We start from the raw sequence: 25,603 nt of genomic DNA, 5'->3' as shown, positions 1-25,603 counted from the left end.
CTCCTCTTCAGAAAAGGTGACGATCCATCGTGCGGCGCTCAATTTCTCCTCCCTGGCTATCTCCTATTAGGAAGACAGGGAGGAGAAATCGAGCGCCGCATGATGGATCGCACGATCACTTTCTGAAGACGAGCGCAAGCGGAGTTTCGATAAGTTATTTCTTAAGAAAGACTTTGCGATTTTAAAGTTTAATTTGTCTTGGTTTTTTTTTTTTTTTTTGATGTATACGAACAAATTTTTAAAGAATTTTGATGTTACCGGTCCTTTAAGGAATCAGAATCTGTAAATTCTGGGGGAACGCCTATAACCCCCTTGAATCTCAGAATAAAAGTGCAAGGGACCCCCCCCATGGTTTCCCTTTTATCTGTCTCAAAGAGATACCATAAAACTATTGCAGCATAAGTATTCCCCTGTACCTGATACCATAAGGCCTTTACACACACGCGTTTTGAGCTGCGCTCCTGTTTCATGCATTCAGCTGCAGGGGAGCGCAGGAGTTAATGTATGCTATTACTGTCAAGGGGGCTGTACTCACAGACGTATGTAAGTGCCGAACACGAGTTGAGAAGCAGCATGCATTTTACCTGCGTTCGGCGATTACATGCGTGAGTACATCCCCCTTGACAGTAATGGCATGCATTTACTCCTGCGCTCCCCTGCGGCTGAACGCATGAAACAGGAGCGCAGCTCAAAACGCCCGTGTGTAAGGGCCCTAAAACTATGCCAATGAGAGAATAACATGACTGTTGAAACCCTGTCCCAATCTATATTTTCTCCTTCATCTGCTTAGAAACTCGCATAGCCATGCTACTGATGTCTCAGGTATAAACACATATTCCCATGTATATATAAATAAGAGCAGGAAAGCAGAACACTTCTATCAAACCCTTTATTTGGCGTAAAAATAATATCCAGTTTAATCGCATGAACTCATCAAGGTTTAACACTAATGAAGGCACTAATAGTATTATCAGGATATACGGCATTGCATCAAGTTCACCAACACCAGGGTGGGTGATTTTCCCACAGTGCAGTAAATGGATGTTATAAAAACATTAACACTTTATATACCAGTGCCCTCAGGCAACACACACAAATGCAGAGTTTAAAGGGACCCTTTCACCCCTGCAGAACAAAAGGGAGAAAGATGGTCTGAACTGGAGCAAACCAGAGATTAGGGTGCAGTGCTTTCTGGGACCAATCTCCCAACGGCAGTCGTTGCAAGGTCTGCTGCATGCTGGGAAATCAATGAACTGAGTGTATACCTGTGGGATCCCATACTGGGAAATAGTTGTGGAACCAGCATGTAGTGGCAGATACACGGTATAGTTACTTCTGGCAGTTACAGTTCACTCCTATCAAGTGCAATTGTTCACAGATTTTAGTAGTGTTTATAGTTTGCTAGAATGTGTGACCTGTGTTACTATTGTACCCAGGACACTGGTGCAGGTTTCCAGAATCAATCCAAATAACCCAGGAATATATTGGTCATAGGGATTGGTTGAGTGTAGCCAAATTGGTCAATGTGTGGTCAGATTTCTAGATCTTGACTGTAAACATATGAACTAGTGGCCTATTAACTCAGGCCTCAGTCCAGTGCATATTTTAACATCTACGAAAGTGCCCAAAATAGGGCAAATATATTCCAAGGATAAAGAAGACAAATACACACTTCTGTTTGTTTGTTCTTATCTCTAGAGCAGATCTGGCAATCTGTCCACCTACAACTCTTTACCAACCCCACAGAAGAGGCCGGAGTCTGCCTGGGGTCCTGCTCCAGGTATTACATATAAGGGAATGGAAGCAACTTGATGCATTTTAGGGAAAGGGAAATGAGAATAAGTGCATAATAATTGTTATTTATTTAGAGTTATTCCCCATGTAAATTAACAGTTTCTCTTTGTGCCAATCAGTCGCCATGGAATTCCGATGATTGGACCTCCATTAGATTATAGACTGCATGTTGTTGGGACTAAGAATCTCAATCCAGTATCCGTCAGGGTCTTGAATGAAAGCCAATCCTTTCATTTTGCCTAAAAAATAAGCACAGACACTGGTGAATGTTAAAAATTGTCCTCCCAACCATTAACACTATAATTTGTCTCTATAATTTTTTCTGTACCCATCACTTTAGTTCCTCATTATGTTGTACCACTTACTGTGCTCTATACATGGGTAATGTTTATCCTAAGGGCTCTTATCTATGGAATCTATCTATATCTATGGAAATAAGTCAAATCAACTGGACTTGCTGTGTTTTTTTCCCCTTGAAGATGTTTCACCAGTCGTCCAACTGGCTCTCTCAATTCAGAATAACTTGTAAATCTTCCTTCAAGAATATATATCCTCTGGAATGTTGCTCCAATCAGCATAATCTTTATCATAATCCACAATGATGTCATTAAATTAGGTGTTGATTTTATGAGCAATATTGGAGCTTTGATGTGTTATTAAACCTTCCAGGGAGAGGTGCCAAAGCAGCATCGTAAGTGGCAGACAATAGATGTCAAACCCCTCTGCCTCTATTCAGAGTTGGCTTTTCAGTCTTTAACATGTCTTTTAAACCAGTCGCTCTCCCGATCTGGACTTCAAACGTGTGTCCTTATTCTTTTAGATGTAGGTACATGGCTGAGTTCTGATCAGAGGAGCTGGCTCTTCTGTGCTGCGCCATACGCTGGTTTAACTTTTCTTTGGTTTCCCCCACATACAAATGCGCTGAACATAGGTGAAATGCAACATGCTGCGTCCCACCTTGTGCGATTACACTTCATCTGTGTGAGTACATCCCCCTTCACAATAATTAAGTGCATCTAATCCTGCGCAACACAGGGGAGCGCACGTAAAAACACCTGTGTGTAAGAGCCCTTGCGAAGATTATGTTCAATAAGGGTAGGACTCTACGAACGATTTTGGTGCGATCCGACGCGCTGCGACAAAACACATGCGACAAAAATAAGGTAAGAGATAGAATTGTCGCATGGTTTTGCAGGGTTGATCCTTCGCGACTCGACTTTCGGATGCAGACGCAGCAACGCCATGTGACAATTCTATCTCTTACCTTATTTTTGTCACATGCGACAAGTCGCATGCGGTTTGTCACAGCGCATCGGATCGCCCGGAAATTGTTTGTGGAGTTTTAAGCAGTGTTTTGACACCCAAGTTAGGGCTCTTACACATGAGCGTTCTGACCTGCGCTCCCCTGCGTTCCATTTTTTGGCGTTCAGCCGCAGGGGAGCGCAGGAATAGACGCAAGTCATTATTTGAAATGGGGCTGTACTCACTCAGGCGCGTGTAGGCGCCGAATGCAGGAAAAATGCAGCATGTTGCGTCTGAACCTGCGTTTGGCGCCTACACGCGCCTGAGTGAGTACAGCCCCATTTGAAATAATGACTTGCGTCTATTCCTGCGCTCCCCTGCGGCTGAACGCCAAAAAACGGAACGCAGGGGAGCGCAGGTCAGAACGCTCATGTGTAAGAGCCCTTATGGCAGCTCAGTCTTGTAGGTACTGCCAGATATGCATCAGGTTAATGAAATCAGGTGGAGATCGATTAACTACACTAACTGGTTACACCTGACATGTAAAATTGCTTTTGGGGTGGGGCTGTGTGAGAACATTTATCAAAACAAACTGCTTCACAATAAATAAGTGCATCTACTCCTGTGGCTGAACGGAAGAAAGCGCAACACGGGAGCGCACGTAAAAACACCTGTGTGTAAGAGCCCTTATGAAGATTATGTTCAATAAGGGTAGGACTCTACGAACGATTTTGGTGCGATCCGACGCGCTGCGACAAAACACATGCGACAAAAATAAGGTAAGAGATAGAATTGTCGCAGGGTTGATCCGACGCGACACGACTTTCGGATGTAGACGCAGCAAGCAGCGTCTGCATCCGACAGTTGTGTCGCGTCAGATCAACGATGCAACACCATGTGACAATTCTATCTCTTACCTTATTTTTGTCACATGCGACAAGTCGCATGCGGTTTGTCACAGCGCATCGGATCGCGCCAAAATTGTTTGTGGAGTTTTAAGCAGTGTTTTGACACCCAAGTTATGGCAGCTCAGTCTTGTAGGTACTGCCAGATATGCATCAGGTTAATGAAATCAGGTGGAGATCGATTAACTACACTAACTGGTTACACCTGACATGTAAAATTGCTTTTGGGGTGGGGCTGTGTGTGAACATTTATCAAAACAAACTGCTTCTAACAGGGTTTTTATGTGCAGTTTTCCTCATTTATAGGTGCATTTGACTCGCACTGATTCAGTTATCCCATGTAACCCCCTTTCTGGACACTCACATAACTTCTCCCTGCATGTATAATTTACTTACTGATCTCCTCCATGTTGTGTCCCCATGCTACTGTGACCTAGGCAGCCTCCTACTCTGTTTACCCCTAGTTGTAGCCCTGCCTGCCAAATTGAGAACACATGGACAGGCTTTCTATGAGTGTAAATGCATTTATATTTTACATTTTCAGGGCAAGGGCAAGTTGCATATTAAATGCTTCTCTCTGCCAACAATTATAAACAGGCTAAGAGAAGCAGCTTATTGCAACTACACAGGCAGAGCTTTGAGTGCAGCTATTTGAAGTGCAAATCAGCCTTATAAATGTGAAAGCAGGCATTTTCAGGTTGATCTAGGCTTTGTGTAGCCTCACTCAGGCCGACGCTTTGCCTCTCAGTGTAGGTGTAGGAAGCTGCTGATTGGAGCAAATCTGCTTCATTAAAATCCACTTACAGGGTGGCGTTTTCCTGAGGCAATAAATGTTAAACATTTTTATATGGGAAGTAGATTGCATGTTATAGATGTATACCCATAAACAGGGTTTCTTCAATACCAAATGGAACCTATCATAGCAAATTTTCCCCCCCATCAGTATACTCAAAATTAGCAAAAAGGGGGACCAATCATTATGTGCATGCACATCAACCAACATGGCCACCCACAACACGAGCTCCCTCCCATTGTGGATGGCATAGCACTCATGAGGTGCATTTTCTTCGAAAAATAGTATTGCTTCTTGCACCTCCAGTGGGAGAAAGAATTTTACTATAATAGGTGCACTTTTATAGCAACCAGGTATCTGGACCACAATAACCTATTAGGGATGCACCAAATCCACTATTTTGGATTCGACCGAACCCTGAATCCTTTGCGAAAGATTCGACCGAATACCAGACCGAATCCGAATTTGCATATGCAAAGAGAAAACATTTTTTAATTCCTTGTTTTGTGATAAAAAGTCATACAATTGCCCTCCCGCCCCTAATTTGCATATGCAAATTAGTATTCAGTTCAGCCAGGCAGAAGGATTCGACCAAATCCGAATCCTGCTGAAAAAGGCTGAATACCAAACCGAATCCTGGATTTGGTGCATCCCTATAACCTATACAAATACGACAGGTCTCGACAGAAAGTGAAGGGAGCACCCACAGTCCTGAGCAGTAATGAATGAGATAATATAGCATTATTCTCACCATCATCTGGTTTCTTTACAAAGGTGACCCCAAGCTCCTCAAATCTCTTACAAGCAGCATAGACATCTGGGACTGCGAGGCCAATGTGACCTAACAAAGAGGAAAACACATAAAGGGGTTAGTATTGCTAGACAGGACTGTGTTCCCAGGTTCAATTACAGCCAGGATAATAGCTGCAAGTATATTTCATGTCTGCATGGGTTTCCTCAAATTACTCTACACTATCCTTCTACACACCAAATACATACAGGGAGGTTACTTGGCTCCTGATAAAACATTTGCTTTGTTTCCAAAAATGCAGCGCAGGTGTGGCTTTATGAGTCACGGGAGTACATGAAAATGATAGCCATAGTATTTTGGATTTTTTCAAGTCAATCCCCCCTTATAGGTCCAACATTTGGTCAGGGTCTCTATTTAGCTTGTAATAATAGATGCAAAAAAACTTGTATCAGCCATGGACCCCAGAATATCTGGGAAAAAATATACGTGTATAATCCAAATCTCACCCCAATCAACATTCTGGGCTTTCAGGATTATCTAGGATAGTGTTGTCCAACAGGCGGCCTGCAGCCACCTTTGTGTGGCCCTCCATTAAAGTCTGTCAAATTTGAGTGATTAACTTTGTAAGCTTCAAAAGGTATAATAATTGAGATCAGCGCCAATTGTGGGGCTGCTTCCGCCACCCCTCTCCCACTCCGGGTGTTGCTTTTAATGGTGCTATAAATTAATATTATCTTTAAAAATAGCCCCTTTATTATAGCTCCGTATAGATGTTCTCTGGTCCCTGTCTGTGTTTCAAATGAGAGGTGGGCGTGTCCTAACGGTCCCTGCCAGACGCACAGTAGGATGGGGACAGCCAATCACAGCCCTGCAGTCACACAAGCACAGACAAGCTTCAGTTCCCTATCAGGTCCTGCTAGCTGCTGATTGGTTCCTGTCCTACAGTGCAGTGAGCTGAGAGCCGCCGGCTCCCCTGCACAGCCTGGGAATTCAGGGAGCAGGAAGTGGAACAAAATTGAGGGACTAGTAGTTTTTTTGCAGAAATATTCAATAAATCAGCCTGAAACACTACTTTTTGTAGCACAATTCTTCTGTATCTAAACGAGTATAATGCACTGGAACATTCTTATTTTTACACAATACCTGTATGTCCCCTGACTGAGATCAACTGACCGCTGCCCACATTGATCACCTGTTCAAACCTCAGACAGACATCACAGTATAGTATGTAGTGTTCATCTTAGAGTGGCCCTGATAGGTTTACCTGTCTCTTACCCTATTCAGCCTGTGACCCTACCTATGTGTGCTCTATTCTGCCTGCCCTACTCTTCCCGTGGAAGGAGAATCTGATATGAGTTTATTATCGTTTGTAAATACGTGTTAGGGGGTCCCCAAGGTGTTTAATCTTGTGCTGGGGGTCAGGGTCGGACTGGGCCGGCGGACACCCTCATGGCCCCCGCCGGGCCAGACCACCTCTCCAGATCAGCTGGCCCTAGAAAAAAAATATTGTGGCGCATCGCTGTCTGCTTACGCGCTCCACACGGCTCAGTTCGCACATAAGCGCAGGGGCCCTGCAGAGTTGCAGAAGGGGGGCCCTGGAGAGCAGTCCCAGTGAGCCCTAGGCCCCCCAGTCTGACCTTGCTGGGGGTTGCTGTACTTTTAACAGGGGAGGAGGCAGCATATGGATTTAATGGTATGTCTTAATATGATAAACCTTTTTTACATATGAGTGATATCCCTGCAGCGATTTTTTTGGGTGTGCCATCACTATTAATGCGGGTATTGTCTTAACATTTCTCGTGATAACATGGGTGTGGTTTAAAAGGGGAGTGGTCAACAATGACTTCCATTATCAGCCCTCCACCACATAGGCCTTAAAAATTCTGGCCCTCGGTACCACAAAAGTTGGACAGCACTGATCTAGGAGACAAAACAGGCTCTCACTCAAACCAGCCGGCAGAGCCCCCCCCAGACACTGTTGCACTGGGTTGTCTGGGTGTCACTGGTCTAAGCCAATTAGCCTGAGATACTGAACCGTGTGAATGAAAAAGAGAAGCCCAAGTGTGTGACTATATTACTATATTATATTACTATATTAGAATACTGCAACAGAAGTAGGGATGCACCGAATCCAGGATTCGGTTCGGGATTCAACCTTTTTCAGCAGGATTCTGATTTGGCCGAATCCTAATTTGCATAGGAGAGGCGATTTGTCGCTGGGCGACTAATCTCCCTGCAATGCCTTCCTGCCGGCTAGAATCTAAATCACTAGCACTTGGAGCGCTTAGTTTTCCGAAGTCACCTGAAGTTTCCTTGTGAGTCAACTTCGGAAAACGAAGAGCTATGAGTGCCATCCCGCCAGCAATTTACATTCCAACAGGTGGGAAGGCATTTCGGGGAGATTAGTCGCCCGAAGAATCTTCACGTGTGTCTCTGCCCTAAAGCTACACATTTAAGTTACTTACCAAAACCCCGGGGGTCAGAGTTGCCATTGTGATAAGGTTTCTCGTCCTGTTCTGTTCCCCAGTTGCTGTCAGGCGGAAACAAAAAATGAGATGGGATGAAACATGGCAGGATAAAGAAGATCCAATTTCACATGTACAATAGATAAGATGTTGCTTCCTCGAGTTCCTTTATTTCAAGAGAGCGTGTGCCAGGGCTAGTTACAGCACAGGGGACAGTGCCACAGAAGTGAGGGGCTTCTTGGGGAACAGGGTTGATACAAGTACAGAGAACTCATGTTATTGAGTTAAGGTGGCCATAGAACTAACAATTACGATCTTTCTTGGAAATGAACTTTCCAAGAAAGATCATTCATTTCAATACACACATGTAGAGCTGAATGGTCAGATATACAGGTAGAAACAATAGAATCTGTGCGTCTATGGCCACCTTTACAATTGTGAGGTTTTATGTGACCCTGACAATTATATTTCAGGGGAAATATATGGAATATATACGTTCATTCACAGGACGGCATTATGTCCCCTTATTTTGTCTACATACCAAACAAACAATGAAACTGATGAGGAGTATTTATGGCAGGTATAGGTAATGATTATCCCACCAAAAACTGAACTCCCAGAGTCCTACAAAGAGCCAACCACATGTCTTGGCAGTGAAGGCGTTAATTCTATCTGCTAATCTGTAAATCTTCCCTTGTCTTTAACAATTTGCCCTCCAGCTTTAACCCCCAGGAAACAATCACTGCTGTTTCTTCCGTGATTTTTCATGTTACAAAGGAGCCCTAGAGGTGTGCGGCATGATTAAAATAAGAGAGAAGATATTCAGTTTCCATTGCGTGAAATGTGTTTTTTTTTTCTTCAACTTCCCTGTCAAAAAACATCCAAAAAAGCAGGATGAACCACAGGGCTGGGGCTGTGTGAACGGCACCACAGAGACCCTGATAAATGCAAGCCGACGCACAATGCAGCTCATGCTACAACAAATATTTGAATTAGATTTAATGAGACATGAGGTGCAAACTAGTAACTGGCATTTACCCAGAGATTGTTTATTATCTGATAACAGAGCTCAGTGGCACTTTGCTAACTTATAGGTTAACGTCACACCATAGAGACAGATCCACCGGCAAAGAAATGCCTGAAACTACCCTCCTCCCTAACTAGGTAGAACAATCTGTAATTTGTATATTTGCATTCCAGTGCAATGTCATATCCCCCCCAGCACCCACACCCATTTATATTCCAGCTGGTCTTGCGGTACTAAACTTACTGTGTGAGTTCAAGCGTCGCCTTGCGGGAAAATGTCCAAGCCGTTCTCTCCTTCACATCTGCTGGGATATCCTTCTTGTCCTCATAGGCCATAAAGTAGAGTGAGAATTTCATGGAGGGGAAGTCAAATTTCTGAAGGAGGCTGCAAATTCCATATTAAACCACATGAGTTAATAGTGAAGCCTGCTTCCATAAGACAATATGAACTGAATATTGGTGAATACTGTGCATTAAGAGACACACAAATTAGGAATTACACAATCCTTGCACTGAGAGATGCCAGCCAAGACCCAACTTGCCAGCATAATCTTTAGCAGATCTTTAGAGGTCTCTGAGGAAATGCATAGCCACGAAATGCGCTATCTATTGTGAATCAGATGTTAAAATAAAGATTTCCAGTTTTTACCTGTAATCTGGTAGCGTGCGATTCTTCAAAGTGGTCCCGGAGTGCGTTGCCTCAATAATTGATGTACAGTACATCAATTAAGAAGTATTCAGTACTTCTTAGTGACCGATTCGGGGTGACAGCACCCTGGTCACAATGTTAATGGGGTAAGACTCATATTACATTGATTGAAATACGTATCCTATGTGGGGGGTTCAGGAGTATTATACCGACTCTAAGGTCCAAGAGTGGGGTCCGGGGCGGGAGGCACCCGGACCAAGAGTGTCCAATGGTGAGCAGCACATAGGCCCTAATTATGGTTATTATTATTAATGCTGGAGTCAGATCCTATCTATCTTTTGTATAATTACAGTGAAGTCCAGGAATAGCGCTGGATATATATATGTTTTGTTGCTCAGTGGTTGTGATTGGCTAAAGGTCAAAACGCCAAGGTCCTATTGGGTAAAGCATTACCTCGCCTCGACAGCCTTGCAGTTAAAAAAAAAAGCCTATTTTTTCCTTATTTTATCATTTTATATCAACAGCAAGTCTCTTAGTGTCAGCAGTGCTGCAGGGTGCTGATACAGACACAGGCCTCTGCAATACATTTAATGCATCTTATGAGTTCATTGCTGGGAATATTTCACTTACGTCATTCCAAGAACATTTGTATAAAATTCCAGGGACTTTTTGGGGTCTTTTATCCGGAGCATCGTCTGCTGTAGCATAAAATCCTAGAAAGACAAAAATTACAAACAAATGAGTGTCAGCGTCACAGAAATAAAATCACCTATAATTGTTATGATAATGTCATTTATTTTGCCGTTATAAAATCAAAGTCATTCATCCCAGAAATCTCCCAGAAATACCAAAATTTGAATCACTGCAATTGAGTATATGGTCCCTTCAACACACATTTATTAAGCCCTAATGTATTTGTGCATGCTGTATATAATGGGTGTATACACTATACATACACACAATTTAGTCACCATATAAAAGCACAAAGCTGAGTTATACAGTATCACTCATGTATTATAAGGGATAATGTACCCCCTACTGTAAATGATAAGGATATTAGAAGTCACTGAGGGGTTGTTCTGTGACCATATAAAGGCACAAGGCTGCAGGCTGAGTTATACAGGGAACTCTGAGAATCACTCATGTATTATAAGGGATAATGTACCCCTACTGTAAATGATAAGGATATTAGAAGTCACTGAGGGGTTGCTCTGTGACCATATAAAGGCACAAGGCTGCAGGCTGAGTTATACAGGGAACTCTGAGTATCACTCATGTATTATAAGGGATAATGTACCCCCTACTGTAAATGATAAGGATATTAGAAGTCACTGAGGGGTTCTGTGACCATATAAAGGCACAAGGCTGCAGGCTGAGTTATACAGGGAACTCTGAGTATCACTCATGTATTATAAGGGATAATGTACCCCCTACTGTAAATGATAAGGATATTAGAAGTCACTGAGGGGTTGTTCTGTGACAATATAAAGGCACAAGGCTGCAGGCTGAGTTATACAGAGTATAACATATGTATTATAAGGAGGGTCCCTAACCGCCAGGTGCCGCCCAGAACGGGGCCGCAGACAGTCCTGAACTGGTCCGCCAAGCCTAGCCCGGAATTAACAAATTGTACGCTGGCGCACCTGAATTGGACGAGCAGTTGTGGTTGGCCCAGACAGGACACACTGACAGGAATATATAACCCCAGTAGCGATCCTAGAGGGGGGGTGGGTCCTGGTGCGTGATGCGCAGCCGGGCCCCGCCCCACTCCGTACGGCCGCATTTGCCCGCATTTTCAGCGTCAAACGGACTGCCGGGGGGCCCTGAGGGGGTGCGGGCCCTGGCCCGCTCGCACCCCCTGCTCCCCCGGTAGTTCCGCCACTGTATAACCCAGGACACACTGACAGGACACACTGACATGAATATATAACCCCAGACAGGACATACTGACAGGAATATATAACCCAGGACACATTGACAGGAATATATAACCCCAGACAGGACATACTGACAGGAATATATAACCCCAGACAGGACACACTGACAGGAATATATAACACAGGACACACTGACAGGAATATATAACCCAGGACACACTGACAGGAATATATAACCCCAGACAGGACACACTGACAGGAATATATAACCCCAGACAGGACACACTGACAGGAATATATAACCCCAGACAGGACATACTGACAGGAATATATAACCCAGGACACACTGACAGGAATATATAACCCCAGACAGGACACACTGACAGGAATATATAACCCCAGACAGGACACACTGACATGAATATATAACCCCAGACAGGACATACTGACAGGAATATATAACCCCAGACAGGACACACTGACAGGAATATATAACCCCAGACAGGACATACTGACAGGAATATATAACCCCAGACAGGACACACTGACAGGAATATATAACCCCAGACAGGACACACTGACAGGAATATATAACCCCAGACAGGACATACTGACAGGAATATATAACCCAGGACACACTGACAGGAATATATAACCCCAGACAGGACACACTGACAGGAATATATAACCCCAGACAGGACACACTGACAGGAATATATAACCCAGGACACACTGACAGGAATATATAACCCAGGACACACTGACAGGAATATATAACCCAGGACACACTGACAGGAATATATAACCCAACACTGACAGGAATATAGGGGATCAGGGTAAGGATATAGGAGGTATAAGGAGAGACACAGACCGTAGTGAGTTGGTGTGGGTCACTGCACATACTATAGGCCGCCTCATCGCTCAGACCATTCAGCTCAACCCCCTGTTGCTGCTGCTGCTGCTCCGCCGCCATGACTTTCTCCTGACTGACACACCAAGCTGGGCAGGCGCAGTTATTGTGCACTGAAATAAGAGTCTGTGGGTGGAACCAGGATTGTCATACGATGCCTGAGGAGGGGCCTGAGTTGGCAGGTTGTGAAGTAACAACAAAGTGTGAAGTATCAGAACTGCTGTCACATCTGTCAGGTGAGACCGGGAGTTTTAGGGCAATGTGAAGTCGTTCCTTTTACCTCAACTTAAGGTGGCCATACACGATAAGATCCACCCGTTTGGCGAGGTCACCTAATGAGCTGATCGTTTCCCGATATGCCCACCAATATCAGGGCGATATCGGGCTAATCCGAATGTTCAGCCCTAGGGCTGAACCACTGGATTACAATGAAAAGAATGGGCGCAGACGGGACGAGGACAGCATCAACTAGCCAATGGGGTTTGCCAGAATTAGCACGCCTCCCGTCGGAAGCCCCCAAACACTGGCAGATAAACTGCTGAATTGGTCTAAGGGCTATTCCACACGGGGAGATAGCGACGCGTTTGCGGTCGCAGCGACAAAGCGCCGCGCCAGTCGCCGGCGACAGTTTTGTATGGGCGCCTATGTAAAAACGCCTGTGCTAACCACACGAGGCGATGCGCTTTTCAACAGTCGCCTGAAAATGCCTCGCCAGGCTTTTTCAGGCGACTGTTGAAAAGCGCATCGCCTCGTGTGGTTAGCACACCACAAACGCGTCGCTATCTCCCCGTGTGGACTAGCCCTAAAGGACTGATATTGACAGCTTTAATCTGCCCGTGTATAGTCCCCACACTTTCCTGAATCAGGTTACTTGAATTCTGTGTTTGAATGTGAATTAAGAACACAATACTGGGAAAATTTAACCTTCAGCACACCAATGAGCAGAACTACAACTCTCAGTACCCCCCAAGCACATGTAGGGATTCGAGGCAATATAGTTCTGTCACTTCTTATGTATCAAAACATGGATAAGTACCCTTAAGCACAGCACAGGGCACACTGACAAGGTTAAATAGCCCCAGACAAGGCACGTTGACAGGGTTATATACACCCAGACGGAGCAAGTTGACAGGGTTATATACACCCAGACGGAGCAAGTTGACAGGGTTATATACACACAGACAGACCATGGGGCACACAACATATATATCCCCACACTGGGCATACTGAGATGGTTATAAACACCCAGACAGGGCACGGCGCAGATTGACAGGCATATATACACTTAGACAGAGCACATGGCATACCAACAGGGCTATATACCCTCGGACATGGCATGGGGTGTGCTGAAGTATCCGAGCTGCTGTTACATCTCTTATCTTTTCCTTTTACCTTGGGAATTTAACTCAGTCCCCAGTAGGCCGGAATGTCAATCTGCAGATTCTGGCAAATGCCAGAGGGGCTGCGGGAAGAAGCCATAGACAGTAGCTATTGTGTGGGCTTGTGGAGGATGTTTGAAATGCCAGGGCTTATTTGAGTCCCAGTCCTCGCCACCCCCAGTGCAGATGAAGCACATTATAACCCCAGTACTCCAATACAATATGGAAGGCAAGCTGGGGTCTGTAGCAAACAGAAAATGGGTTGATAGTAATGATCTGATCCCTCTATCATCTCTGCAGGTCTCTGGTTGCTACATGCACAATCAGAGTTGTACTGGGTTGGGTACCGTCGGCCCAGACCCACTCCCTGCCCTTGCTGCCACGCCCTCCCTCTCTGTCCCTAGACGCTAGTGATGTGCGAGCCGACCCGATAACCGTGGGACCCATGGGTCGGGCGAGTTCGGGTCGACCTTGCAGTGCTTCTCGCAGGTGCGGGTTGAGCTCTTCTCCTGCTCTCCCCACTGCCACTTTCAAATGCCGGCATCCAACTTCCGGTTTTATAGTCTCACGTCTGCTCGCCCGCCCCTTTTGTGACGTCATTGTCGGGACGGGTCAGCGCTGGTCTATACAAGGACCCCGGAAGAGCGGGTGTGGGCAGGCGCGGGTTGTGCAGGGTGGGTTAGGGTCGGGTGCGGGTCAGGGAAACCCTGACCCGCACATCACTACTAGACACTGCAAAAAAAGTTTGCACATATGCATGTGGGGGTGCATTTGAAAAGTTCACAAAACACAATATTTTGATGAGAGTCAATTTTTTTTGAGCGTCAATTTTTTTTTAATGGATGGCAAATTTTTGCCGTAGTTTGACAAATCTTTTCACTCGCATTGAAACACGGAAATTTGCTCCAAAACTGACCATGGCGAAATTCATTCATTCATTTATGTCACCTAGAACCCTGCAACCCTTTTCCAGCATTTCCTGCTCCTTCTCATACACTATCATTATCACTTGCTCGAATGGTGTAGTCTTACAGTAATATCCTATACAAACATAAAGGGCATGTGAATTCTAAAATAGAATAAGGCTAGAAATGCTGTATTTTGTATACGAAACATAAACATGAACTTACTGCACCACAAGCCTAATCAAACAAATAATTTATGCTTTCAAAGTTGGCTACAGGGGGTCACCATCTTGTAACTTTGTTATACATCTTTGCAAGCCCAAGACTGTGCACATGCTCAGTGTGGTCTGGGCTGCTTAGGGATCGTCATAAATACAGCTGCTCCCCCTGCTGTTCATAAGTATGATTGTTTCCCTGCTCAGCAGTTAGGGACCATCTGACAATTCCTATCCACAGCAGTAAATGAACGGAGAATTTCACTGCATACAGTCAGGTTTCTTATAAAAAATGTACACATTTTTAATTAAAGTATATTGGAGATAGGTTTCTTTTTCATTAAAGAAAGTAAAAATGGGATTTTGTTTTTTTTTGCCTTTACATGCCCTTTGAGTAAATATTGCCCTTTTACATCTCTTGCCTTGAACCAACATTTCATGATCATCTCTGTGCCACTTTAGAGATCACCTGACCAGAAATATTGCGGCTCATGTGACCTAACATATATGGATTATTTGCTTTGTTTGTGTGCATCGTGAATCCTAGGATCCCAGGGGACGGTCCTTATTTTTTAAAATGGCAATTTTCTATTTATGATTACTCAATGGCACATACTACTAAAAAAGTATGTTATTATGAAAATGGTTTATTTACATGAAGCAGGATTTTGCATATGAGCTGTTTGATGCAATATCTTTTTATAGAGACCTATATTGTTCAGGGGGTATAGTTTTCCTTTAAGGGAAAAGTCTGGTTGTTCACAATTCCTCTTGTTTCCCAGGAATAATACATTTTCCAATTAAATCCCAGTCATGCTGAACATACTACTTTATTGTTATTACTGGATGTATATGTTTTTAATTTATGTGAAATACTACTTTTATGCTATATTATCATTTTGGGGGCGTGGTACCCCAAGTTAAAATTTCAAGGGCTAACAAATAATATACAACTCATGTCTTTATTTTTTATTCATAACATTTTATTACAAATGCCATGAAACAATAACAGTTTTATTCTTCTACATCTCCAATGTTTTTGGAGCCAGATGCAATTTTGCATCTGTTTTCCATGTCCTCTCCATGGGAACATTTTAACATAGAAATTACTTCAAATTGAATAGTAAAACTCACTGTTGCAGTTGAGTGAAATGATTCCCATACAGATCTGTCATAGGAAATTCCGTTCGGTATGAAATATTTTTAATCTGGAGAAGTTTTTTGCTCCCTCCCACCCACTTCTCCCTATGTCTTCTCCTCAGGAATCTCCTTCCAAGCATTGGCAGATGAACTGGTGGAAAAGCTGCTTTAATTCCTTCTCCTCTTCTGCCTTCATTTTTCCATTGCTCTTTGGGCCTTGGTTTTCTTGAGCCTCAGAGTGGTGCTGCTTTTTCTTCTTCTTGGCGCTTCTAGGCTCCTCCCTCTTTTTGCTTCTTCTCCTACTAATTTCTGCTTCTTCCTCCATGTTATCATGGGTTTGAGAAGGACTTTGTGGCCCTTCACTCTTTCTCCCAGCAGGGGATTCATCTCTGTCATTTTCTGCCTTCCTTCTGCTGGACCAGCGTCCATAACAGAATCCCAGTATATAAGCAATGATTTCAGGTAACAACAGGCGCGTTTCAAGCATCAACGCCGCCTGAGGCAGCGTTCTCAATGCCGCCTCCAGGCTTACCTTAGGATTGCAGACGGGAGGTCCGGTGGGGAGCGCATTGCTAGCGCAGAGTGCAAAATATCGCTCTCTGAGCTAGAAAAGCCGAATTTCCAGTTTAATAACCGGAAATTCGTCTCTTAAAGTTACAGGAGCGGCTTTTTGCCGCCCCTGGTAACTTCTGGGGAGCTGCCGTCTGAGGCAAGGTACTCACCTTGCCTCATATCAAAAAACAATTAGAAAAAAGGGAAAAAAAAAGAAAAGTCTGAGTTCATGCCCAGTGGTATCCTTGTATTTAGATTAAAAATCCAGAAGACTTCTCTTTTAGGGCTCTTACACACGGCCGTTCCGACCTGCGCTCCCCTGCGCTCCGTTTTTTGGCGTTCAGCCGCAGGGGAGCGCAGGAATAGACGCAAGTCATTATTTGAAATGGGGCTGTACTCACTCAGGCGCGTGTAGGCGCCGAACGCAGGTTCAGACGCAACATGCTGCATTTTTCCTGCGTTCGGCGCCTACACGCGCCTGTGTGAGTACAGCCCCATTTCAAATAATGACTTGCGTCTATTCCTGCGCTCCCCTGCGGCTGAACGCCAAAAAACGGAACGCAGGGGAGCGCAGGTCAGAACGCTCATGTGTAAGAGCCCTTAGTAAGTATTATCAATACCAAGTATGCTAAAACATTTTTTTTACATCTCCAGAGTTACTTGAATGAAAATGTTTTGAAACCTTGGTGTCTTTGTCTCTATTAATGTATGACAGGTGTTCTCCAATTTTCTCTTTCAATTTTCGTGTAGTTTGTCCTACGTATTGGATCTGACATTTCAAGCATGTAATCAAATAGACTAGATTTTTGATGTTGCAATTAATGTATTGCCCAATACATTAATTGCAACACCAAAAATCTAGTCTATTTTTGCGCTAGGCTTGTTTTTGAAGTGATCCAATGGAATCCCCACATGGGCTGCAACTATTCTACAACACTGAGTACATGTTACATATTGACACAAGGAGGGAGAAATGTTCCAAGCTGCCGGTCACAGAACAGTGACATCTTTATTCTTCCCCTGGGGCGCCCCAAGTGCAAGTTGAATACATTTCATATGGAGTGTAAATGTCCAGTAAATTGTGCTCCAGTAAATGGACTATTGCGATCTCTTACTTCACTCTTTGAAAAATATACCCTATGAATCCATATCCTGCTAAGCTAATTAGCAATTAATACAGGTGCATGTTGCACAGAAACCAAAGCAGTCTGCAGCATGTATCTTGTGAAGGGGGCTGTACTCACACAGATGCATGTGCACGCCAAACGCAAGTGGGACACAGCATGTTGCATTTCGTCTGAGTTCAGCACTTAAATGCGTCTGTGTGAGTACAACCCCCTTGACAATAATCGAGTGTGTTTACTCCTGTGCTCCCCTGCGGCTGAACGGAAGACAGGGGAGCGCAGCAAAAAACACCCATGTGTAAGAGCCCTACGGGCAGGAATACACGACAAAATCGTAGGCGTCACATCGGATACGACGGAAATAAGGTAAGTAATGCCTGTGTCGGATTGTGTCGCATTGTTGATGCGACACGATTGTTGGATGCATCTGCATCCGACAGTCGCGTTGCATCAACAATGCTGCATCTGCATCTGACAGTCGTGTCACATCAACAATGCGACACGATCCAAACCTGGCATTACTTACCTTATTTCCGGTGCATTCGATGTGACTTTGATTTTGCTCACTGCACGGAATCGGCCGTGTAATCCTGCCCTAAGTAAGATACATGCTGCAGGCTGCTTTGGTTTCTGTGCAACATGCACCTGTATTAATTGCTAATTCTGTGATTAGTGGTTACATGGCCTGTTGCAGAGTATCAGGGCTCTTACGCACAGGTGTTTTTTTCCCTGATTTTTTTTAAATGCATGCAGAGTGCAAATAACCACATATACTGTGCTTAAATGCATTTTTTAACACAACTAGCTGCGTTTTTTTCTGTTCCAAATGCATCCTGTATTCTACTGATAGCTGAACACGAAGTAAATGCATCATGCTGCATCTAAATGAATGCACTAAAATGAAAATGGTGTAAAACGCAACTCATGTGTAAGAGACATAAGGAGTTCTCAGCTCTTGTTAAAATACTACAACCCCAAAAAATATCTTATAAAGTCAAACAAACCTGCCTCTGTGCTGTGAATGTGACCCAATGTCTTGCATGTAATAATGGGGCAGCAACACTAGATGGGACTGTTGCACTATGCCGTTTTTCATATTATTTGTGAGTCGTTTTCTGCTCCGATATTCAGGGTGTAACTCAATATATACATTCTGCTGTGACTCCAAGTATACAGTATATAGTGAATAAAGTACCCCCTTTTGTAAAATATAAGTATATTATAAGTTACCGAGGAGTTTCATGACCATATAAAAGTACGAGGCCGAAGGCCGAGTGTTTTTATACAGGTCATGGAACTGCGAGGTAACTTCTAATAACCTCATATTTTACAACTGGGGGTACTTTATTTATTATAATACACAAGTTTCAGTGAGTCATGTGACAGAAATGACATCAGAACTCACCGTTTATAACTGATGACATCAGAACTCACCGTTTATTAGAATATAATTTACAAGATATTCATGGCTTTTGTGTATTATATATATATATATATATATATATATATGCATATGAGGGCAGTGGCATATCTCCAGAATCACGGCCGTGGTGAAAAATTGGTTCAGTGAAATTGGTTCGGGAGGGGGGTACAACCTCCCTCCGTTGACCCGTGCTGGGTCAATGGATAACCAGCACCTCTACTGCAGAGTGAGTAGATTCTGGGTGTGCAGTGTACTTATTACATTACTGTTGATTCTTGGGACCTCCTAGGGCCATGGGCAGACGAATGCAGGCGGAGTTTCGCCAGTGAAAATTCGTCAGCGCGGGCATTTCTAAGTGAACTTTTGCTAGCGTTATTTTCTTACTATTGAAACTTCGTTAACGCACTTACGTCACTTTAAATAGGGTTGGTACATATAGGTCATATATATATATATATCTTTATTAGAGATGTTGGTGAAATTGCTTGAAGTGGCCACTTATTATTAAAAATGTCCAAGAAAGCAAAATAAAGACAAAAGAGATCCTCTAATGTCCTAGACATGAGCCCACCCTAAAACAAATCTGGCATGAGCTTGGCACAGGGATCGTGGGCCTTTAAGCAGGTTTCACCGATACAAAACAAAATCTGCTGCAAGAAAATGAGTCCATTGAATTTGAATAATATTGATATAAATATTGGGCTTTAATAGATAAAAAGAATATAAATATGGAAATGAAGTTGCTGAATTTTTCATTCATTTTGATGTGAAAGGAGGAAGAGAATTTATTGCTGAACATAAATCCAGAATATATTGTAAATCAGATGGAATGTGGCAAGCAGCCTCCTGGCATTGCTGTTAATTCCATCTGAGTGACGCGACTCTTGTTTGGGCCAAATTATCACATTGTAATTACTTTCCTGCTCTGCTGATTTTAATGTTCTGATAGTTTTCCTTTAGAAACACTGAAATGTTTCAATAATTACACAACAAGTAATAAAGGTCCTCCCCTTTATATTTAAAGGATAAGTAACCATTTAAAATAAGTGAATGTAAAATTGATGGGGGTGCTATTCTAAGCACTTTTGTAATTTACATTCATTATTTATTTTCGTTTGATTCCAAGATATTGAGGTATACAAGTACTGTTAATATGAATCAATTTTGTTACAACATGGCCACCTGCTGGTCAGTTTCTGACTATTCTGACCACCAAGTAGTCAAGGAAATTTTCAGGAGAAAGAAAGCGGCTGCTCTGATGCTCTTCTGCTTAGGAAAAGAATTAGAAACGTTTCTCACATCATTCCTAAGCAAAATAACATCAGAGCAGCCTCTTTCTTTCTCCTGACAACTTCCTTGACTACTTGGTGGTAGGGTTGCCACCTTTTCTGGAAAAAAATACCGTCCTTACTATATATTTATCTTTTTTCCCTATTAATAAGATTGGGATCCACCATAATTTTTACAGGCTAGGCCAGTAAAATACCGGCCAGGTGGCAAGCCTACTGGTGGTCAGACTGGTGTGAAACTGACCAGCAGGTAGAGCTGTTGTAACAAAGTTCATTCATGTTAACAGTACATGTATCCCTTAATATCTTGGAATAAAAACATAAATAATAAATAATGAATGTATATTACAAATATGCAAAAATCAGCAAAACAAGCACACAATATGGCAGTTGGGAAACATCAAGCACTATTTTGGGAGTAAATGAAGCAGTTGAGGGGATTCCAATCAATCTAAAATCCAAATTTCAGATTATAGGGGTTGGTGGTTCCACAGCGTGGCCCCTGCTGGCCCTGTGGGGGGTGGTTTCAATAAGACAAGGGCTAACTCAATGTCAGTTTAGGTCACTGTGCCAAAAATCTACTGACACACATTTTAAACCCTTTATATTAAAATCCCCTACCCTACATAGGCCCCCTCCCTGCTCCCCCCAGCCTAGGTGTTACCCTCTGTAAATGCCCCTTACTCTTTACTTACCCCTCGTTGCAGATTCAGTTCATCGGAGTTCATGGGCCTCATCTTCTTCTCTTCAGTAATCTTCGTGAAGTAAGTGCTGCATTGGCGCATTCACAGTTGGAGCAGTCTTCCAGTTTTTGAGAACTGTGCATGCGCCGAAAGTGATGGAAATTGCTGAAGCACCGGGAGAAGACCGTAGATTACCGTAGAGAAGAAGATATTGATATTCACTGCCTACGTAATTATTAGCCAGGCACTGCCCAAATGACACTTTGACACCCTCGGTGCAGGTGGCCTATCAGTAGATCAGGGGAGTGACCGACCAGCCAGATAAAATGCATAGTACATGTATGGGATCCATTATCCGGAAACCCGTTATCCAGAAAGCTCTGAATTACGGGCTGTCTCCCATAGACTCCATTTTATCCAAATAATCCAAAAAATTATTTCCTTTTTCTCTGTAATAATAAAACAGTCGCTTCTATTTGATCCCAACTAAGATATAATTAATCCTTATTGGAAGCAAAACCAACCAATTGGGTTTATTTCATGTTTACGTGATTTTCTAGTAGACTTAAAGGAGAATTCAACCCCCTAGGCGCAAAAATCCCTCCCCTGTGTAGGCCTCCCCTCCCTCCTCCCCCCGGCCTACCTCGACCCAGGCAAATGCCCCTAACTAGTTACTTACCCCTCCTTCTAGGTCCTCTCCAGCGGAGTTCACGGCAGCCATCTTCTCCCGAGCGCTCTTCTTCGGCATTTGGTAGCGCATGCGCAGTAGGAGGCATTTGCCGGTTCGGCTCTACTGCGCATTCGCCGAAAGTCACAAAGTTTCCGAAAAAGAAATCGAAAACTTTGTGACTTTCGCATGCGCAGTTGGAGGCATTTGCCGGTACGGAGCTACTGCGCATGCGCCCGAAAGTCACGGAGTTTCTGAAAAAGAAATCGGAAACTTTGTGACTTTCGGCGCATGTGCAGTAGTACCTTATATACGGGGAAACAACTTGATTAATTATGCTACTTTTTTAACACCAGCACCTCTGTATTTTTAATGCTTTAATAACAGCCCCCCTCAGAATTGCCCACGTGCAGGTAGGGTTGCCACCTGGCCGGTATTTTACCGGGCCTGGCTGGTAAAAATGATGCTTGATGCCAATGTTATTAATAGGGATAAATGGCAAGAATATAGGAAGGCCAGTATTTTTTTCCAGAAAAGATGGCAACCCTACGTGCAGGCTCACTTAGAAAAGAATCACGACACTGGAGTTTCAGGATCCATTGGTCAGGGCCAAGAGCATTTGGGGCAAGTGCTATTTTCTTACTTTCTGAGCCCCCCTCCCCAGCTACATAACATCGAGCCGGTGCAATGTCACAGATTGAGAGAAAGGAGCCTGGGCAGCTTGTTAGATAGTTTGAGCAGCAGGACTCCTCTTTCTTGTTATGCCCTTCAAGGTGTCAGTTTCCATTACCCCATCTCGTAATTGTTTCGCACTCTGACATAGTACAGTGACTGCTTCAGTTTGGTGCCATTCCATTTGTTTTAGAATTAAGATTATTGGGAAAATCCGTGCAAGAGGCAGATATTAGTTCCCCTTGATATCACTGAACATTGGCTATTTAATGCTTTATGTGCCGTGGGAATAAACGACTCTGCCTATTGTGCCAAATTACACACACCGTTTCATTGTCTTTCCCTTTATTGTAACATCCACTGCTGTCTCACTGCTTTTCCCAAAACTCTGACTCCTTTGCACTTAGTTGCACCAACTGCAGGGCAATTAACTTAGCATTACAGGGGGAGGTAAATTAACTGACGTAAGTCTCCCCTCTTGAACCCTCCTGTGTCTGTACCCAGAGGCACATTTGGGGTACAGTGGAAGGGAAGAGGGACCAGGTAGAAACAAGGGCAGAGACAAGGGGAAAGTGTTGGGAGGGTTACTGCCTGCTCTGCCTTTTGTTTTTGACTGATTCCTTGGCAGAGGCAGTTAATTCATTTCTGATTCACCCCTATTTCTTGACACAGTTTCTGCTGTTGTTTTATAAATCGTACCCAATATAATCTGCACAAAAAAACACAGGGTAGGAAATTATAGACTCTGCAGATGGCTGTTATGTTAATTTACTTCTAAACGTAAATGTTCCTATAATGGCGGGTACCGCCCCTAGAATGGAGTGATTTGTTATTGAATGTCTCCACTGATGGGTGAAAAATTGGAATAATTGAATTAGCCCCACAATAACTGTCCTGCCCATATTAAGCAGTGAGACCTGTCAGACTAACAGTAATTTCATGCTAATAGAGACCATGTGAGATACAGGCAGGGCCCATTAACAATGGAACGGAGGCTGACATCGTGCTGGAACTCCTACAGTCACTGAACAAACTGATACTTTTTATTCTACAGAACATTTTATGATGTTTGCTTCCAAGATTTTTATGAAACTTTCATAATGATGATAACAGATCTTCAAGTTTGCTCTAACTCTATCGGCTTTTCTTGAGAATGCTGGGACGACATTCCTTCAGAAGACAATATCAACAGGCACATAGAGAATACATGAAAAAGGAAAGATTCTTCTTATAAGAAGAACCTTAGAATTATATTTAAGGCAATTGTTGTTGGACTTTTTTGGTTTAAATTTCCCTTGGATGTCCAGCCTTTGGTGGCCTTAGCTCATCAAAAGGACACAAATACAGTTTAGGGAAAGGTTGGCCATTCAGCGATATTTTCACAAGAACACCCCTGTTCACCTTAAGCTGAGCCTTCAGGTGTATATAAGAATGTTATAGGGGATAATTTGGCATTTATGATTGTAAGGCTAAACCCCCCCTGGCACTACATGCCACCAGCCTATAAATGGAGTTCCCACAGTCTGGGAACCATTGTTTAAAGGGAATTCAAAATATACAATGAAATTATGACCATTGACATTTCACATGTCTGGGAGCCAACATAGAGATATAGGTCCTTCTCTTAGTCTTACTTGGTTCTACTTCTCTTGTTTGGACCTCTTGCCAGAAGACGTTTACACCAGAATCCAAACTCTGTACTTTGTGCAGGAGTAGGTTGAACCCAGTCAGTAGGAGAATTACTTTCCTACAGAAAAAAAAGAGAGGTTGGGTATGGTGTGACTGGTGGTTCTCTTGGATGTTGCGTTCATCGGTGTTCGAGACTGAAGAAGAAAAATAATGTTATGGGCACCCAGTAAGCTTTACCCTCATACTGTCTAAGGGGATGTGTTTACATAAATACAAATATACTAGTTCCAGATACTTTTACATATATCTATTCTGTTGAAAAGTCCATCAGTAGAATATCCTGTATAGCAGGCAATATGGAACTGTGTGGGGAAGCATCACTGGGTAGATAAATGGCTTTACCACGGCAGCTCCAAGGACTTTTCTTTTGGCAGGTTTAACATTCAGGATCCAGCCTGTGACTGTTTAATGTACAGAAGGAATGAATTTCAAGCAGATTTGAAGCTCTCCAGAGACAATTACTTGGGAAGGCGGGAGACAGAATTAAATTACGACTGACTATTAACAAAAACTTGCTTTTGTTAATACGCGTTTCCTGCATTTAAATAAATGTGCAGATCAAAGAGAGTAATGAATACGCTCTCTCTCTCAGTAGGGCAAATGGAGACAGTAGGACAAGATAGTGACTGTAGGGTAAGATGGAAACCATATATCAAGATGGAGACAGCAGGACATGATAGTGACTGTAGGGTAAGATGGAAACCATATATCAAGATGGAGACAGTAGGACAAGATAATGATTGTAGGGTAAGATGGAAACCATATATCAAGAAGGAGACAGTAGGACAAGATAATGATTGTAGGGTAAGATGGAAACCATATATCAAGATGGAGACAGTAGGACAAGATAATGATTGTAGGGTAAGATGGAAACCATATATCAAGAAGGAGACAGTAGGACAAGACAGAGACGGTAGGACAAGATAGTGACTGTAGGGTACGATGGAAACCATATATCAAGATGGAGATAGTAGGACAAGATATTGACTGTAGGGTAAGATGGGAACCATATATCATGATGGAGATAGTAGTACAAGATGGTGACTATAGGGTAAGATAAAAAAACATATATCAAGATGGAGACAGTAGGACAAGATGGAGAAAGTAGGACAAGATAGTGACTGTAGGGTGAGATGTAAACCATATATCAAGATGGTAGGACAAGAAGCAGTGTAGGTGGTTCTTCATAGTGAGGACAGTGAGTTTGGGGAATGCACTGCCAGATGTTGTGATGGCTGATTCTGTTAATGACTTTAAAAATCAGACATAATATCCAAGGCTATTGTGATAGTAAAATCTATGGTTAGTATAGATATGGGTGTATATATAGTTTATGTGAGCATATGAAGGATTAATGTGAGTGGGTGTGTGGGCGCTGGGTTTTATTGGGAGGGGTTGAACTTGATGGACTTTGGTCTTTTTTTTCCAACCCAATTTAACAACTATGTAAGAT

At 43.2% G+C, this 25,603-nt stretch overlaps 1 protein-coding gene across 2 annotated transcripts; it reads right to left on the bottom strand.

The window, feature by feature from the left end:
- Window positions 1-872: 872 nt before the first annotated feature.
- Window positions 873-24,205, bottom strand: glo1.S (glyoxalase 1 S homeolog). 2 transcript variants are annotated; one of them, NM_001094108.1, is given in 6 exon segments: window positions 873-2,033; window positions 5,486-5,575; window positions 7,951-8,015; window positions 9,221-9,361; window positions 10,256-10,338; window positions 12,374-12,478. In NM_001094108.1, coding segments are annotated over 6 exon segments (570 nt in total). In that variant the 5' UTR covers window positions 12,476-12,478; the 3' UTR covers window positions 873-1,944.
- Window positions 24,206-25,603: the final 1,398 nt, after the last annotated feature.

Source organism: Xenopus laevis, chromosome 5S (genome assembly GCF_017654675.1).
Source record: "Xenopus laevis strain J_2021 chromosome 5S, Xenopus_laevis_v10.1, whole genome shotgun sequence".
NCBI lineage: Eukaryota > Metazoa > Chordata > Amphibia > Anura > Pipidae > Xenopus > Xenopus laevis.
The sequence above is the reverse complement of the archived record's forward strand: the minus strand, read 5'-3'. Positions and strand labels throughout refer to the sequence as shown.